The 17,995-nt window shown below is 52.3% G+C and overlaps 1 protein-coding gene across 2 annotated transcripts in view; it reads right to left on the reverse strand.

Annotated features, from left to right (window-relative positions):
• The window catches only part of SMC4 (structural maintenance of chromosomes 4), a 630,932-nt gene that overhangs the window by 361,917 nt on the left and 251,020 nt on the right, over nucleotides 1–17,995 (reverse strand). For both annotated transcript variants that reach the window (XM_078666858.1, XM_078666857.1), the window contains one exon: nucleotides 3,800–3,961. In XM_078666858.1, coding sequence (XP_078522984.1) covers nucleotides 3,800–3,961 — 162 coding nt within the window. The remainder of the gene's footprint in view (nucleotides 1–3,799; nucleotides 3,962–17,995) is intronic.

The raw sequence follows: 17,995 nt of genomic DNA on the forward strand, positions 1-17,995 counted from the left end.
CGTCAAATCCAGAACCGCAGCGATGAAGGTGAGTTTTTGAAAGGGACTCTGGTGTGACTTCGGCACGTTGATGGAGAACCCAAGCAAATGCAGGAGATGGGCCATAGTTTGAAGGTGGTTGACGACCGCCTGGGGAGAGCCCGCCTTCAACTACCAGTCGTCGAGGTAAGGGAAGACCGAGACCCCCCGACCTGAGCAGGTGAGCTGCGACCACCTCCATCACCTTCGTGAACACCCGAGGGGAGCTGGAAAGGCCGAAGGGGAGCACGGCAAACTGAAGATGCTCCCGGCCTACCATGAACCACAGGTAACGCCGGACGGGGATGTCAAACGCTACCATCCAGTCTCCAGGGTAGCCAGGACCTGAGCTAGAGTCAGCATTTTGAATTTCTCCTTCCGGAGGAAGCGATTGACGTTCCGGAGGTCCAAGATGGGGTGCAGACCCCGCCCCCCTTGACCTTCTTAGGGAGCAGAAAGTAGAGGGAATAACACCACTCCCTACTTCCTGCCCGGGAATGCACCCGATGGTACCATTGGCCAAGAGGGTTGTGACTTCCTGCTGGAGAAGCACCAAGTGATCCCCCGACATGCGGTGGCACCGAGGTGGCATGGCTGGAGGGAAAGGAGTAACCCCCGCGGATGATATCCATTACCCACTTGTCCGATGTGATATTGCGCCAGTGGAGGAGGATCCTGGCACCCACCGGTGTGGGGTGCGGCACAAAGTTCGTATAAGAAAGGTTTGGAGGTAGAAGCAGCGGGGCGGAGTTGGACTGACCCCCACGCTGATTCTCAGACCCTCACCTATGGAAGCCGTGCAGAGGCTGGTTTTGCACAGGCTTGCTGAAGGAACATGCCAGGGTGCACCTGCCGTGGCCACGAAAGGAACAGAAACCAGGAGTAGACGGGCTCTTAACAGAAAGACCCGAGGATTTGGCCGTGGCACGCAAGTCCTTGAAACGCTCGAGTGCACTGCCGGCCTCATCGCCAAACAGGCGAGTGCCATCAAAGGGGATGTCCATGAGCGAGCTCTGGACATCGGGCTAGAACCCAGTAGAGCGCAGTCAGGCGTGGCGACGCTGCGCCACAGTCTTAGAAATTGCCCTGCCCAACGAGTCAGCGGTGTCCAAACCACTCCGAATGGAAAACTAAGCCGCATCCTGACCCTCACCAACCGCTTGGGAAAGAAAAGCCTGAACTTCCTCAGTACACTGAGGAAACACCTGAACAATGATATCCCACAACGCGTGGGAATAGCGGCCTAATAAGCAGGCGGTGTTCACCGACCGCAGCCCCAAGCTGGCTGGAGAGAACAACCTCTTACTGAACTGTTCCAGCGTCTTAAGAGTCCTTATCCGGCGGAGCCGTGGGAAAGGCACTATGCGATGTCGAGGCTTGGATTACCAGACTCTCAGGTATCGGATGAGTGGTGAGAAAGGCAGGGTCACCAGGCGCCGGGCAGTGAAACCTGCTGACATTCTTATCCACAGAGGCCCCCGTGGTCGGCCGCGACCAAGTGCCCAACAGGACGTCGGTGAGGGCGTCATTGAAGGGAAGCAGCGGCTCGGACCAAGTAGACTCCATCTGGAGCACCTCGGTGAGGTTAGTTTTGAGGGTCACCGAAGGAAGGTCGACGTTGAGGACCTCAGCAGTCCAACAGAGCACCATGTGTAGGAAGCGCATTCCTCCATCGTAGGCGGAGAGGCAAACCCAGGATCAGAAGAGACATCGAGGTCGCCTGCGTCCTCCAGATCATCCACCTAATCCTGCTCGGAGTCACACTGACGGGCAAGAGAGTCCTTGGACCCCTCCCAATCATCCTCCACCTCCGGTGCCGGCAGAGCCAGAGCCTGAGAAGGGACAAACGGTGTTTGAAAAGGCGCTGTGAATGGCGCCGGCCGGGGTCGGGCCGACGCAGTCTCCCAATGCGGATCCCAAGGAAGGAATGAAATGGTCCTGATACCGGGGCAAGGGCGGAACGAACGGCACCCACTGCGGCGCTGGAGGCGAGGGCAGCGCTGGGGCCTGAAGCGCTGGAGCCAACGGCGTAGGATCCTGTGGCACTGAAGCTGGAACCACCGACGGGGCAACAGGATCTGAACACTGCACTGCGGGGCCCGAAGGCACGCGGCAGGAGCCAGAGGCCTAAAAAGGTGGTCCATGGTGGCAAGAAACTCTTGCACCTGTTCGGGAGTCGCCGACGGACCCGGGTAAGGTGGGTAGGCCGCAGGACTCCCAGGCTCCAAGGGAGCCGCAGGGGAAGATCCCTCTGTCCCCCTCGTCCGCATCAGAGGATGCCACCTACTGATGCGCAGGGGTACTGCTAGCAAAAGTTTCCAGATCCAGTCTGACGCCTGGGGATATTCTAAGGTAAAGAATCTATCACTAACGTGTCTCTTTCAGATGTGAAGCGTCGAAAAGGAGATCTGACAACAGACCATAGGAACCGATCACTCCGGATCCGCATTGCACGCGGAAAAGAAGGAAACTGATGTCAGCTCGCCGGAAAGGACTTGAATGACCTCACTGATGTCACGTACGTGGACGTCAGGGTGGGGTCGTGTGGCGCAGTCCCCGGCGCGCAGGGTTGCTGCAGCAAAATATTTACGGGTCCAGTCGAACGCCTGGGGATATTCTAAGTTAAGGAATCTGCGGCTGGATGTCTATCAGATATCACCTTTGAGAGGACACCAAGGGATGTTTATCATATGACACTGCCACCCTGCGCTTATATACAAGGCAATATACTTATGAAAAGTGCTCTGTAGTTCATATATGCGGGATGGAGAGCAGAATATTGGTGAGCAAAACAGACCAGATAACTAATAGGATGTGAGTTTGCCATTTTCTTACTCTTGCATTCCTTCACATTCTCGTGGCTTCTACTCTACAGGCTATGGGGCCGGCTGCGGATTTCCAGCAGCATATCCCGGATATCATTTCTTTCTACAGTCCTTGAACTTTACCCTCCTGGGAGATTTAAAAATCCATTTAGATGATGCTGCCTGTACTCACAAAATCTGCTACACGACTAGGCTGCCATTTATCAATAATAAGCCAGAAGCGGAGGGCGCACCTTTGCCTACCTGGCCCCCCAGGCTCTGGAACTCGTCCGCTAGAATAAAGATCTAATAATTTTCTCAGCTTTAGGAAGCAACTGAAAACTTATTGGTTCTCCTGAATTTAGCTTCCTCATCTCTTAGGTCGCCGGTTAGCACTGGGAAGCCCGTGTTTGGGTAGCCATGTGCTTTACAAGACCCCCAAAATGAAATTATTAAAGCATTTATAACCATCATTGAAGATTCTACTATGTAGAATATAAGTTCACATTTTACAGTTTTGCACAAAGAAGTAGCCTACTTATTTATAGTGACAGTTCAATACTTTTTCACTGATACAAATTATTATCCAATTCATTTGTATACTGATTATGTAGCAAAGGTGGCTTGTGGTAAATGGGGTTTAAACACAAAGCTTTGCCTTTAAAATACACAGATTTTAAAATATTGTTACAAATGATAGTGCTACAGGATACCACACATAGGCAAGTGGAAAATTGATATGTTTATGAACATTAATGATCACATGATCAAGCAACTACAATTTAAGAGGTGACCGGGAGAGCTGTAAAAAAAAACTCCATCCGCTCGACTGTTAACAAATAACTCAGCAATTCAGTGTTCAGTATTGTGATGACTGAGGACATTTAAATATACCACAATATAGTAGTCCAATCCAGATGTGTGAAGATCAAAGTTTTAATAAAAGGTGCAGGATGAGGCAATTCAAGCATATTTACCTTGTCTAAACCAATGAATGTTGCTACTCCAATATTCTGCTTCTTCAAAAAATTAACACACTCTTGCGCGGTGTCAATAGTATCAACAACAATGTGATCCAAGGCACCGCAAGATGAAGAGATCGCTACATCATATTTCTCATCAATGGCTCCCAAGTCACCCTGATAAGAAAAACATTGAGATGTTAAAATATAGCTTACCACAAACATCTAAACAAGGTTTATCAGATTTATGTTATGACAAATGACAATATTTTGCCTTTTAAAAACCACCCTTAATTTTAGAACCCACTAGTTATTTTAAAATTATTCCCCCCATGTCAAACACTGCAGTATGGTCTTTTGTTCCCTTGATAAAACCACTTTTGTGTTTTATTATTTAAACTGGACCCATAACCTCTTAGCTGCAGAGGTTTTTGTTTGCACCATTACGGAGTCCTTTTTTGAGGTTTGGTGCAATTTGCACATAACACTTTGTAACTTTTCTTCCACAGTTTGTGAAGGAAACCAGTGTGAAAAACATGGGTGAAAGGTGAACCTGTGAAACTACAGAATTTTGAAAACTAGGTCAAAATCCAAATCCAGCAAAGGGTCATTTGGTTAGATTGCTCATGGTTTACACGAAAACATTGTTGAAATAAAAAATCCAGTTAAAAAAAGAAAAAATGGAAATAGCCGGCATTTATCTGCCATTAGTTACCTGTAGGTAGTGCATCTTTTTGTATACTCAGCTCACGCCCTAAACTTTGGACTGATTCGGTTGTTTTTTCTACTCCAATGCACTAGGCCCTGCTACCAGGCCCAAATGCATGCGCATTGACCCCCAACTAAAGTGTACATGCAATTGGCTAACCACCGATTGGCATAGCTAACTTACTAGAAGTTCCACTTACGCCGGGACAGAAGTGCCACCAATGCCAATTGGCTAGTCTCCTGTAAAACTTCAGCACCCCCAAAAGCAATGAAAACCAGCATACCGTGGGAGCTCAACAACGCCCAAACGCCACTGGACACCAAAGTGTCTGCAGGATGACCGTTCTGACCCTCAGTAGGTGCCTTCAAATCTGTTGGGCCTATGACCACAGTGAGTGTACACAGGTCTCCCAAAACGAAAGATCCACTTACCTACAAGTAATCACTCAGACTGCTGTAACAAGTTACCAGTGGTGTCTGAACCTGCACTGGCCTCCACTGGTGCATCATGGGAGATAGAGTACCGAGGCCGGAGACGACCCATCACGGATCATGGACATCAAGGCGGCTCCAGGAACACTCCACGCATCTCTTCAGCACTTTGCATCCCCAGCATCAGGGCCACTTCTTGGCTGAACTGTGGTAAAGCACAAGTTACTTACCTTCGGTAACGATATATCTGTAAGAAACAGTTGTTCGTATTAGATTCCTTACCTTAGAATATCCCCAGGCGTCAGACTGGATCTGGAAAATTTTGCGTAGCAGTACCCCTGCGCGTCCGTCGTCGTTGGCGCCGTCAGATTACTTAGACGCCGCCCTCGCACTATGACGTCAGTTTTTATACACAGCTTTTCTGCGCCAGAAACGCAGAGCCATGATAAAAACCAATACTGGTGCCATGAAACAAGGGCCCTGAAAGGGGATGACCTTAACCCTAGATATCAGTTCGCAGAACGGGGAGGATGGGTGGGGCGGTAAGGAATCTAATACTAACTACTGTTTCTTACTGATATATCGTTACCGAAGGTAGATAACTTGTGCATCTGAAAGAAACAGGTTAGTATTAGATTCCTTACCTTAGAATAGATACCCCAGCAATACCAATCCCGGAGGTGGGTCTGCGAACTAATGATCACACCAGAAAGTCCTGGAGAACGGAATGACCGAAAAATGCCATCTCTCCGGACTTGGCTGTCCAGGCAGTAGTGTCTTTCGAACGTGTGCAGCGAGGCCCACGTAGCTGCCTGACAGATGTCCTGCAAGGGGACTCCCCGACCCAGGGCAGTAGTAGCCGCCGTGGCCCAAGTGGAATGGGCACGTAGCCCCACAGGAGGCTCCTTTTTAATAAGTGAATAACAAGCCTTGATGCACAAGACGACCCATCGGGAAATGGTCCGTTTGTGCACCGCCCGTCCCTTCTTAGCACCCACGTAACCAACAAAGAGTTGGTCATCTACCCGGAAGTGGCGTGTGCAATCCAGATAGTACGAGAGCGCACGTTTTGGGTCCAGACGGTGGAGCCTCTCTTCCTCTTTCGAGGAATGCGGAGGCGGAAAGTAGGTGGACAAGGTGACGGACTGCCCGATGTGAAAGGCTGTGACTACCTTGGGCAGGAAAGAAGGTCGCATCCGCAACACAACTTTGTCCGGATGGACAGAAAGGAAAGGAGGTTGTGAATAAAGGGCCTAAAGTTCACTCACTCTCCTGGCAGAGGTGATGGCAACCAGGAATGCAGTCTTAAGTGTCAGAAGACGAAGAGGACAGTTATGAAGTGGGTCAAAGGGAGCGCACATCAGATAAGTCAAAACAAGGTTCAAGTCCCACTGAGGCATCACGAAAGGAACAGGGGGGAACATAAGAGTGATGCCCTTCAAGAACCTATTTACAACAGGGGACTTGAACAAAGAGGGCTGATCAGGAAGTCTTAAGAAGGCGGAAATGAGAGAGGTAGCCCTTGATTGTGCCCAGAGCAGAGCCCTGCTGGGCAAGAGAAAGAAGAAAGAGGAGAACCTCAAAAAGAGGGGCAGAGAGTGGATCCACAGCCTTTGCTGTGCACCATGCCACAAATTTGTTCTACCTGCAGGCGTATACCGATTTTGTGGAGGGACGCCTGGCTGCCAGAACAACATCACAGACTTCAGGAGGCAAGTCAAATGGCCTCAACTGTCGCCACTCAATCTCGACGCATGGAGGTGGAGGCTGGAAAGGTTTGGGTGGAGGACCATCCCCTGCTGCTGCGACAGAAGGTCCTCCTGAAGAGGCAGACTAATCGGGGGATCGACTGATATGCTGAGTAGCTCGGGATACCAGTATCTTCGTGCCCAGTCCGGAGCCACAAGGATGACTTGGGCCCGGTCGCGCCTGATCTTCAGCACTCTGGGCAGAAGTGGTATTGGCGGAAAGGCGTAAAACAGACCGCAACTTCACTCAGGACGAAAAGCGTCTCAGAGTGAATGCCGCCTTGGAAATTCCAACGCGCAGAACTGATGACATTGCGCGTTCTCTTCTGTGGCGAATAGATCTAACCAAGGCTCTCCCCAATGCTGAAAGAGACCTTGTGACACGTCCAAGTTCAGACGCCATTCGTGATCCATCATGCACCGACGGCTGAGTTAGTCGGCCCTGGCGTTCAGGGAACCTGCCAGGTGTTGAACCATCAGGGGCACTCCCTGGTGTTCCAGCCACTTCCAGAGGCGCAGAGCCTCCTGGCATAGGGTCCACAACCCCACCCTGCCCTGTTTGTTGGAGTACCACATGGCGGTGGTGTTGTCCGTGAACACCTGCTCTACACTCGCCCGGACAGAGGCGCAAGCCGGTTCGCCCGCAGACACAGAAGGTTGATGTGGAGCCGGGACTCCGCCGGAGACCAGAGGCCGCTGATCTCTGCTTCTCTCACGTGGCCCTCCAAGCCCTGGAGGGACGCGTCCGTCACAACTACGTGCTCCGGCTGGGGTAGGGATCTGCCGCTGACCCAATCGCGTTCCGCAAGCCACCACTTCAACTGTCTTGCAGTGCTCTCCGAGATCAAGACATGGTGGGACAAGTTGCCCTGATGCTGGGCCCACTGAAACCTCAGGTCCCACTGCAGAGCCCATATCCGCCATCTGGCGTGATACACCAGAAAGATGCAGGAGGTTATTAGCCCCAGAAGCCGCAGCGTCAACCTGACCGAGACTCGGGATAACGGCTGAAAGATCGGAATCAGAGCCTGAATATCCCGAACCCGCTGTTCGGGAGGATAAACCCGAAACTGCGTCGAGTCTAGAACCGCTCCGATGAAGAGGAGCTTCTGAGAGTGACACAGGTGACACTTCGGCACACTGATGGCGAACCCCAGCAGGTGCAGGAGGTCGGCCGTAGTCTGGAGGTGGCTGACAACTGTCTGGGGCAAGCCCGCCTTTAACAACCAGTCGTCGAGGTAGGGGAAGACTGAAATCCCTAACCTGCGCAGATGAGCTGCACCACTGCCATCACATTTGTGAACACCCGTGGGGCGCTGGTAAGGCCGAAGGGGAGCACGGTAAACTAAGTGCTTGTGGCCTACCGTGAACCGCAGGTAGCGCCGGCAGGACGGGAATGTGGAAATATGCGTCCTGCAAGTCCAACGCTACCATCCAGTCTCCCGGGTCTAGGGCAGCTAAGACCTGAGCCAAAGTCAGCATCTTGAACTTCTCCTTCCCGGAGGAAGCCGTTGACCTTCCGCAGGCCCAAGATAGGGCGTAGGACCCCTTTGCCCTTCTTGGGAACCAGAAAGTAGTGGGAGTAACAACCACACCCTACTTCTGGCCCAGGAACGCGCTCGATGGCCCCCTTGGCCAAGAGGGCCGTAACTTCCCCTTGCAGAAGTTGCAAGTGATCCCCCGACACACGGTGGTACTGCGGTGGCATGGCTGGAGGGGGTCGCCTCGAAGGGGAGGGAGTAGCCCCTTCGGACGATTTGCAGCACCCACCTGTCCGATGTGATGGAGCGCCAGTGGAGGAGGTGATGGCAAACCCTGCCCCCCACTGGCGTCAAATGGGCCTGAAAGCTCGGACTAAGAAGGCTTTTAGGCGGATGCTGCGGGGGTGGAAGTTGACTGGCCGCGCCTTTGTCCCCGGTTACCGCCTCGACGGTAACTACGCCCGCCGCCGCGCTGAATGGTAGTCTGCAGCCCGTTGCTGGCAGGACGTGTGGGGGTGCCCCTTCTGTGGCCACGAAAGGAGCGCTGGGCAGAAGATTGCTGGCGCGGGTCTGACAGGCCCAAGGACTTGGCTGTAGCCCTTGAGTCCTTAAAGCGTTCCAGCGCACTATCTGCTTTGCCACGGAAGAGGTGGCTGCCATCGAACGGCATGTCCATATGAGTATTCTGGACATCGGTCGAGGAGTTGGCAGACCTCAGCCAGGCGTGGCGGCGAACCGCCACAGACGTGGAAATCGCTCTTCCCAGCGAGTCCGTGGTATCTAGTCTACATCGTATTAAATACCACGCTGCGTCTCTTCCCTCCGCGAGGGCTTGAGCGAGCTTCTCCCGGGCCCCCTCCGGGCACTCAGTCAGCACTTCCGCGGCCGTATTCCACAGAGAGTGGGTGTAACGGCTAGTGAGCCACGCGGTATTGACCGACTGCAATCCTAAACTAAGGGAGGAGAACATCTTCTTGCCGAATTGTTCATACCTCTTGGATTCCCGATCTGGTGGTGCAGTCGGGAATGCGGATTGGGAAGTAGAGGCCTGGATAACCTGGCTCTCGGGGGTGGGGTGGGTGGACAAAAAACTAGGGTCGCCCGGAGCAGGGCGGTGGCGCCTAGCGACGTTCCGATCTACAGGGGGACCTGTAGCGGGCCTGGACCAGGTGCCCAACAGGACAACGGTGAGAGCCTCATTAAACAGCAGTAGAGGCTCTGGGGAGCTTACCTGCTGTTAAAGGACCTCTGTGAGGATGTTAGACCTCACCTTTGCGACAGGGAGCTCAAGAGCTAAGACCTTGCCCGCCCTCATCAGCACCACACTATAAGCAGCTCCCTCCTCCGTAGCCACGGTAGGAGGGGAGACAAAACCAGAATCTGGTGAGGTATCCAGGCCACTGGCTTACCCTAGTTCCTGTGTCTAGTCCTGAAAACACTGGCACTCACGTGTCAGAGGGTCCTCAGACCCCCCCAGTCTCACTCGTCGTCCAAGTCCTGAAATTCAGGGGTAAAGGATGGACCCAGATCGAAGAAATCCTCTTCGGCCTGCGCCAAATGCGACGTTGAGCGATGCCACTTGGACGCCGGATCTGGACCGAGGGGAGGACCAGGGACGGTGTCGTGCGGGGATGACACCATATGGGCCGGCGGGGACGTAAGGTTTAACAGCGGCGACCCGGATCCGGATCCAGCAGGGTCTTGCAGCGCCAGGCGAAGTCGCCGGGGCCGAAGCACCCGGCCCGCTTGGGCTCCCAGTCGGGGCTGATTGGCCCGAAGACGCCGCAGCACCAGACGGAGGAGGGACAGCCTCATGGCCATGAGGAAGGCTTCGATCTCCGGTGTCACGTTCTGCCCAGGGACCGGCAGGTATGGAGCAGGCCGCGACGTCTGCAGCTCCGGCGGAGTCGCTGTCACCCGAACCCCTGGCCGCATCGGGGGAGTCAGAAGAGCGATGTCGCCTCTTCGACTTCTTGTGCCTCCTACCTGAGGACTTGGAGCCAGACGAGTGGGGTGGACTCATCGAGCTGCGATGACTCCGGCCCCGCGACCTGTCCATCGACCTCCTTCCGGACCGGGACCTCGAACGGCACGGGGCCGACTGCCGGAGCTCAAGGCGCTTACGGGACCGCTCCCGCTTAGCCTTCGACGTCAAGGCCAGACTGTGGGGGCACGACTTGTCATCATGGTCGGGCCCCAGGCAATGTAGGCACCGGCGATGGGGGTCGGTAACGAATAGTTTTCTTACCTGTCGGTGTAGTTTTGCAGCTTGAAGATCTTTCTGGATTCATTATGCTGTGCATTATTCCGCGGTCTTGTGGTTGGGTCCGGATTCGTAGTCTTTTCTTTGTTTTTTTTTTTTTTTTTTTTCTCTTTGCCCAGGTGGGCGTCGGCGTCACACCCCCTTTGGGTGTATTTCCGGTGACGTCGGCATGCTTCCTGCGGAAGCTCCCACTCTTGGGCGCCATCTTCGGGTTCTTTTTTTCCGTGTTTCTTTCGTTTCCGAAGTAATGGCAATGTTCTTCTTAGTTTGTATTTACCGCTTTGTATTTTCAAAGTCTATTCTTTAGTTAACCACCTCTTCTCTCTCCAGCCTCATCTTTCTGGCGGAGGTGGGTGGGTTCGCTAGTGAATCCAGAAAGATCTTCAAGCTGCAAAACTACACCGACAGGTAAGAAAACTATTCGTTTTGCAGCGTGAATCTTTCTGGATTCACTATGCTGTGCATAGATTTTGTAGCGGTTTCTCATCTCTGTGGCGGCTGGGTGGAAGATGAGCGTTGGGTGTTGAATATGTGCTGTAGCACCTTCTGTCCCACTTGAGCTTCCTTGTTCATTTGTATGTCCACACAGTAGTGCTTCGTGAACGTGTGCACCGAAGCCCATGTTGCCGCCAGGCATATGTCCTCTATGGGTGTGTTAGCCAGGAAGGCTATTGTAGCGCCCTTCTTCCTGGTGGAGTGGGCACGTGTCCCCTCAGCCAGTTCCTGTCCTGCCCGTTTGTGGCAGAGTTGGATTGTTTGTGCGATCCATCGTGCAATGGTCCTTTTGGTTACTGCTTTGCCCATGAAGCTGTTTGCGAAGGACACAAAAAACTGTTTCGTTTTCCTGTGCCCCTTTGTCCTTTCAATGTAGTGCATGACTGCCCTTCTGGCGTCCAGGGTGTGCAGAGCTCTCTCTGCGCTGGTTGTGGGTTTTTGGAAAAAACTCGGTATCTGTATAGACTGGTTCATGTGAAAATTGGATACCACCTTCGGCATGAAGTGTGGGTCAGTCCTCATCACAACTCTATCGTTGTGTATTTGTATGTATGGTTCTTGTAGCGTCAGCGCTTGAAGCTCGCTTACTCTGCGTAAGGACGTTATCGCAACCAGGAAGGCTGTTTTCATAGTTAGCATCTTTAGGGAGGCCTTGTGAAGTGGTTCAAAGGGCTCTTTCATGAGTTCCGTTAGGACTGTGTTCAAGTTCCATGCAGGTGGCGGCACCCGCTTGGGTGGTGCGATCCTTTTCGCTCCTTCTAGGAATCTCTTCACCACCTGTGATGTGAAGAAGCTCCTGCACGTTTCTCCCCTTGTGTAGGCTACTATCGCTGCCAAGTGAACTCTTAACGAGGATGAGCTAAGGTTCTTCTCCAGTAAGTGCGTCAGGTACCTTAGCACTGTGGAGTCCCTCTTCATCTTATTGTGGAGTCTTTCCTGTCTGCACCATATTGTGAATCTTTTCCATTTCGCAACGTAGCACTTTCGAGTGCTGGGCCTTCGTGCCTCCCGAAGTACCCTCAGGGTGCTTTCTGGTAGTCTCAAATGTGCGAACTCTATGTCCTCAGGAGCCACGCTACTAGGCTCATGCTCTCTGGCTCTGGATGCAGTACCTCTCCGTTCTGCATGGACAGTAGATCTTTCCTCCTGCTGAATCTGTGGGGTGCACACTGTCTCATCTCCATGATCTGCGAGTACCAGGTCTGCCTCGCCCACTGCGGTGCGACCAGTATCAGTGTCATGTTGCTCGCTCTGCACTTGCTCAGTACTCTGTGCATCAGTGGTATCGGGGGAAAGGCGTAGGCAAATGTCCTTGACCAATCTATCCATAGGGCATTCCCCAGTGTCCCCTCCTCGGGCTGCCTGGATGCGAAGTTTTGGCATTTTGCATTCTGGCGTGTGGCAAACAGGTCCACCGATGGTGTCCCCCACCTGTCGAACAGGTATCTTGTCTCCTGAGCATTGAGCTCCCACTCGTGGGATGCCGATGTCTGCCTGCTGAGCCAATCGGCTTGTATGTTGTCCTTCCCTGGTAGGTGTATGGCTAGCAGGTCTATCTTGAGAGGGATGGCCCATCTCCATATCTCCTGCGCCAGCGTTGAAAGCGGTGCGGACTGTGTGCCCCCCTGCTTGTTGATGTAGAACATCGCAGTGGTGTTGTCTGTTTGTATCAATACCCTGTGCTTGTACAGTCTTGTTTGAAAGGCCTTCAGTGCAAGGAAGATTGTCTTCAATTCTAAGTAATTGATGTGCTTTGTGGCATCCGTCGGTGTCCACAGTCCCCTCACCTTGAGCTCCTCCATGTGAGCGCCCCATCCCTTCAGGGATGCGTCTGTGGTGATGGTCACTGTTGGCGTTGGGGGCGTTAGAGGCTTTCCCCTTGCTATGTTCTCCATGGTCCACCATGTCATCTCCTTCTGCACTGCGTGCGTTACAACCACTAGATCCTCCCAACTGCCTGTAGCTTGTGACCATTGCTCCTGTAGCCATTCTTGAATGGGTCTCATGTGGAGTCGTACATTCGGTACCAGGTGGATGCATGATGCCATCATCCCCATGATCTTGCTCGCCGTCCTCACTGTCCGAGCTTGTCCCTTCCGGTAGAGGCGAGTTTCCTTCACCAGCGCCCTCGCCCTCTTCTCGCTGGGGAACACCTTGCCCTGTAAGGTGTTGATCTGTGCTCCCAGGAAGATCTTCACTTGTTCCGGCTCCATTGATGATTTCTTCCAATGGATGGAGAACCCCAGGTTTATGAGCGTGCTGGTCACTGTATGTGCGTGCAGCTTGCATTTCTGGTATGAGTTTGCTTTCACCAGCCAGTCGTCCAGGTAAGGGTATACATGTATTCCCTGCCTTCTTAGGTGCGCTGCGACTGCTGCGAGGCACTTTGTGAAAACTCTTGGTGCCGATTTTAGACCGAAGGCCAGTGTCGTGAACTGGTAGTGGCTTTCTCCGACGGTGAACCTGAGCATGTGCTTGTGCTTCCTGTTCATTGGGATGTGCAGGTATGCGTCTTTGAGGTCTATAGTGACCATGAAGTCCCCGGTCTGCAACTGTGGGAGCACCTCTTGCAGGGAGGTCATTTTGAATTTTTGCGTTCTTATGAATTTGTTCACGAACCGTAAATCGAGAATGGGCCTCATTGTCTCGTCTACTTTTGGTACCAGGAAGTATGTTGAGTATACTCCTGTGTTTCTTTCCTTGAAGGGTACCCTTTCTATGGCCTGCTTCTGCAGGAGTTCTTTTGCTTCTTCCTGAAGGCACTGCAGCTGCTTGCTTGCTAGCGGCTTTCTTCTTGGTTTTCTGTTTGTTGGCCTCGCCTCCAACTCTATGCAGTATCCGAATTGGATAATGTTGAGGATCCATTTGTCTGATGTGATTCCTCTCCACTCCTGGAGGTGGAATCTTAATCTTCCTCCCACTGGTGTCCTGTGGTCGTAGGTGTCTAGTTTGTCTTGACCCATCTGTACGTGCTGCCCCCTGGGATCTTTTTTGTGGGTGGGCACACGGATTTTTTTGAAGTCACTTGGAGGTGGGCTGCTGGCCCCCTCTTCTATTTTGTCCCCGTCCATTTCTCCCTCGAAAGGACTGGCCTCTTTGTTGGTACTGCCAGGGCTGTTTCTGATGGCCCTGCTGACCCTGCGAGTCTGCCTGGTGCGTTTGCTGGAAAGCCTGGTGTGATGTACCTGGCTGGTTTCCGCCTCTTCCGCCGGGCCTCCGTGACGGGGTGCCCCTCTTGTTCCCTCTGAACTGCAATGCTCCCATGGATCTTGCTGTTTCGTTATCCTTCTTAAGTTGGCTGAGTTGCTCATCAACTGTTTGTCCGAAAAGCGTACTGCCGTTGAATGGTGTGTTCAGGATGCTGTGTTGCACCTCCGGTTTGAAACCGGATATCCTGAGCCAGGCGTGTCTCCTTTCCGTGACGCCCATCATCATGAGCCTGCTGGCGGTGTCTGCCCCATCCAGGGCCGTCTTAAGGCAAGAATTTGCAGCATTCTTCCCCTCTTCAATTAGCTTTTCGGCTTTCTGCTTGGCATCCTGGGGCAAGTCCTTCACCAACTGCCCCAGTCCCTCCATGATTTGGTACATGTGTCTGTTTACCAGGGCGTTGGAATTAGCCATGCGCCAGTGGGTCGCGGCATTCCGTTCGATCCTTCTGCCCACCAGATCCATCCTTTTGCTCTCTTTATCCGGTGGCGGGCCCGAGGTAGTGGGTACGTTAGCCCTCCTCCTTGCTGTGGCCGTGATAATGGAGTCTGCGGAGACCGTGCCCTGAATGTAGGCCGGGTCCTTTGCGGCATGCTTGTACTTCTTCTCAGTTCTGGGAGTTACTGCCTTGCATGTTGCGGGCTCCCTGAAAGCTTCCTTCCCCTGAGCCAAGACGCTCTCGAGCATCGGGAGGAACTGGCTCCTCGTTTGTGTTGGGAGCAATGTTTCCAGAAGGAAGTCTGCTTTCTGCTTCTCTTCGTCGAGCTTGAGCTTGAAAGCTGCTGCGGCAGATTGTATCACCGCGTTGTAGGCCCCGATGTCGTCCGGCGGCGAGGGCCTCGAGGGGTAGGTGTCGACCACCTCCTCCGGGCTGTCGGTGTCGACATCGATGTAATCTACCTCCTGAAGGTCATAGGGCGCCGACTCTGTGTCTGTCCTGCCCTCATCTTCCTCCCCATAGCTGTAGCTCTCGTGGGGATTCTCGTACTCCTCCTGGTCGTCGAACACCTCGACGTCCTGGTCTTGCTCGGTGACTTCGGCGACCTCTTCTTCTTCCTCCTCGACCGCCTCCAGCACTGGTGGCTTGGTCTTGTGAGGGATCGTGAAGGCCTTCATCCTTGCGTCGAAATCTTTTTTCCGCTGCATGAAGTTCTCCATTTCTGCCTCGAGGCGCCTTCTTTTCTTTTCCATCTCGGCCGCGTGTTCCGCGTCGGATGGTTCCGCCGCTCTCTTCGACGGATGGCTCGTCGCCGTGCCTCTCGGAGTCGAAGTTTTCGACGTCGAACCGGATATCGGGTCTCTGGTCGTCGTCGACAGTTTCGGGTCTTTCTCCCTCGTCGATCGATCCTTTTCGGGGACGATTTTCGACGTCTTCTGCTGATCAGCAGCTCTCGGCGCCGGGGACTCCTTCTCTGAGGATCCGCTGGGCCTGGGAGTAGTCGCGGACGCCGCCTTTTTTGGCGTCGGCGCTTTCGGGGTCTTGCCCTCGATTTTTCGAGACTCAGAGTCTCTCGGGTTCTTGGGGGCCGAAGAGTCTCCTACCTTGTCAGAAGTCTTCGTGTAATCGGTCTCTACGACCGTGTAGCTGTCGTCTTCGGCGGCAGCGTTGTCTTCTTCCTCGGAGGACATCCCCAGCTCGTAGAGCGACGGGGTCGGGGCCTTCCCCTGCAGGGCGGCGTGTGCTACCCTCTGCCTCTCTCTCACACGAAGGGTCTTCGGGGTGAAGGCGGAACAGGCGTTGCAGTCTCCGCTTTCGTGGTCCACCGGTAGGCAAAGGTTGCATACCGGGTGCTGGTCCTTCTGCGCGTACTTGTGGTGGCAGTTACGGCAGAACTTGAACGGCGTGTTGTCCATCCTCGAGCGTCCAGGGCCTCTCTGGTCGCGTGTTCGTCGACGGTCGTCGAAGATCTGGATGGAAAACGCCTTATCTTTGCTTGTCTTTCGTCGGTGAAGTCCCCTGGAGTCTTCAGATGACTTCTCCTCGTCTTTTCTGTATTTTCTTTCTTCTTTCTCCAAAAATGTCTGGAGCCCAAACGGGAACGATCCAGACCCGACCGCGGAAAAAAAGAATCTGAAGATGGCGCCCAAGAGTGGGAGCTTCCGCAGGAAGCATGCCGACGTCACCGGAAATACACCCAAAGGGGGTGTGACGCCGACGCCCACCTGGGCAAAGAGAAAAAAAAAAAAAAAAAAAAACAAAGAAAAGACTACGAATCCGGACCCAACCACAAGACCGCGGAATAATGCACAGCATAGTGAATCCAGAAAGATTCACGCTGCAAAACTGACATCAGTCGGCACAAGGCTTGAACCCAGGCATCCCTACCGGCAACGAGTCGTATGACTCGAAACCGACCCAAAAAGGATTGAAAAAGCTTAATCAAAAAGTGAATAAAGGGTACCACTTTCTCCGGACCTGCGCTTGCTGGCGCGGAAAATGAAGAACTGATGTCAGCGCCCGAGGGCGGCATCTAAGTACTCCGACGGCGTCATCCCGGCGCCAACGACACAGACAACTGACGCGGAGCCGCAGACGCCTACCGACACGCAGGGGTACTGCTGTGCAAAATTTTCCGGATCCAGTCTGACACCTGGGGATATTCTAAGGTAAGGAATCTAATACTAACCTGTTTCTTTCAGATGCATAAAACTACAGAGAGAACCCAGAGAAAGCTGTAGCTGACAAGTAATTGTCTCCCTGGACCCCAGTGGTCCCTGTGACTGGCTCTCAACCATTTGTGGCTTGCCCAAGTAAAGACTAATACCAGTTGTAATCCACTGGCTTAGGAACTGCTAAACCATTTACAACAATTTGTTGTATTCAGTTTAAAATGAACTACAGTGATTTATCTACGTTTGAAAAATATTTACGGTTTCCATCAATATAGGTCGTATTGGTGGCCTTAGTTACTGGTTTTCCCACATTGTCCGCAAAGGAAGCAAATACATGCCTTGTTTTCCCTAATGTTTTTGTCTTCTTGCATCTAGCGCATCATGCTTTCTTCTGGATTTGTCGCTTTTTGCAAAAAAGCTTGGAATTTGTATTGTTTGATTTATATGGAAGTGTAAAATCAACTTCGGTAAGTACTGTGGATCTGTTCTCATGAATAGTCTGTCCTTGAGAACCTGTATATATGGTTCCTGAATAGTGAGTGTGTTTCACTCACCCTGCACAAACTGATGTTATAGGCACCAGAAAGGCTGTCTTTAGTGTGAGCATTTTTTATGTGGCCTTGTATACGGGCTCAAAACGTGTCTTCATTAGAGGTAGCACAACATTTATATTCCATGTAGGTGCTGGTACTCTTCTGGTTGGTGTAGTTCTCTTTGCTGCCTCTAAAAAGTGTTTTTTAAATTGATATTGTGAAAAACTTCATATATGACCTCTTCTACTGGCCAAGATTGCAGCCAGATATACCTTTAAGGATGCATACGTTTGTTTGCAGTCCAGTAGACGTATAAGATATTTTAGTACAGTTGCATCTTTAGTGTTTTTCCTTAAGCACTTTATCTGACCCCCACAACGAGTATCTCTTCCATTTGGCTACGTAACACTTTCTTGTTGCTGGCCTTCTTGCTTCTCCGAGAACAGCCATTAGTTTCTCCAGAAGGCCTATATGTATGAATTCTAAAGCTTCAGGAGCCAGGCTAAGATGGATTTGGGGATTAGAATTTTCCCCTGTTCTACTGACAGGATGTCTTGTTTTGGTAATCTCAGAATGCTGCCCTGCACCATTTCTATACATTTTGAAAAAGTTTGTCTCACCCAGTGAGGGGCAATTAGTATTCGGGTCATCTTGCTCCTTTTGCATTTGTTGATCACTTTTTAACTATGGTATCTGGCTGGAATTAACACGCCGGCACACATTTCCTAACA

The sequence above is a fragment of the Lissotriton helveticus genome, chromosome 11 (genome assembly GCF_964261635.1).
Source record: "Lissotriton helveticus chromosome 11, aLisHel1.1, whole genome shotgun sequence".
NCBI lineage: Eukaryota > Metazoa > Chordata > Amphibia > Caudata > Salamandridae > Lissotriton > Lissotriton helveticus.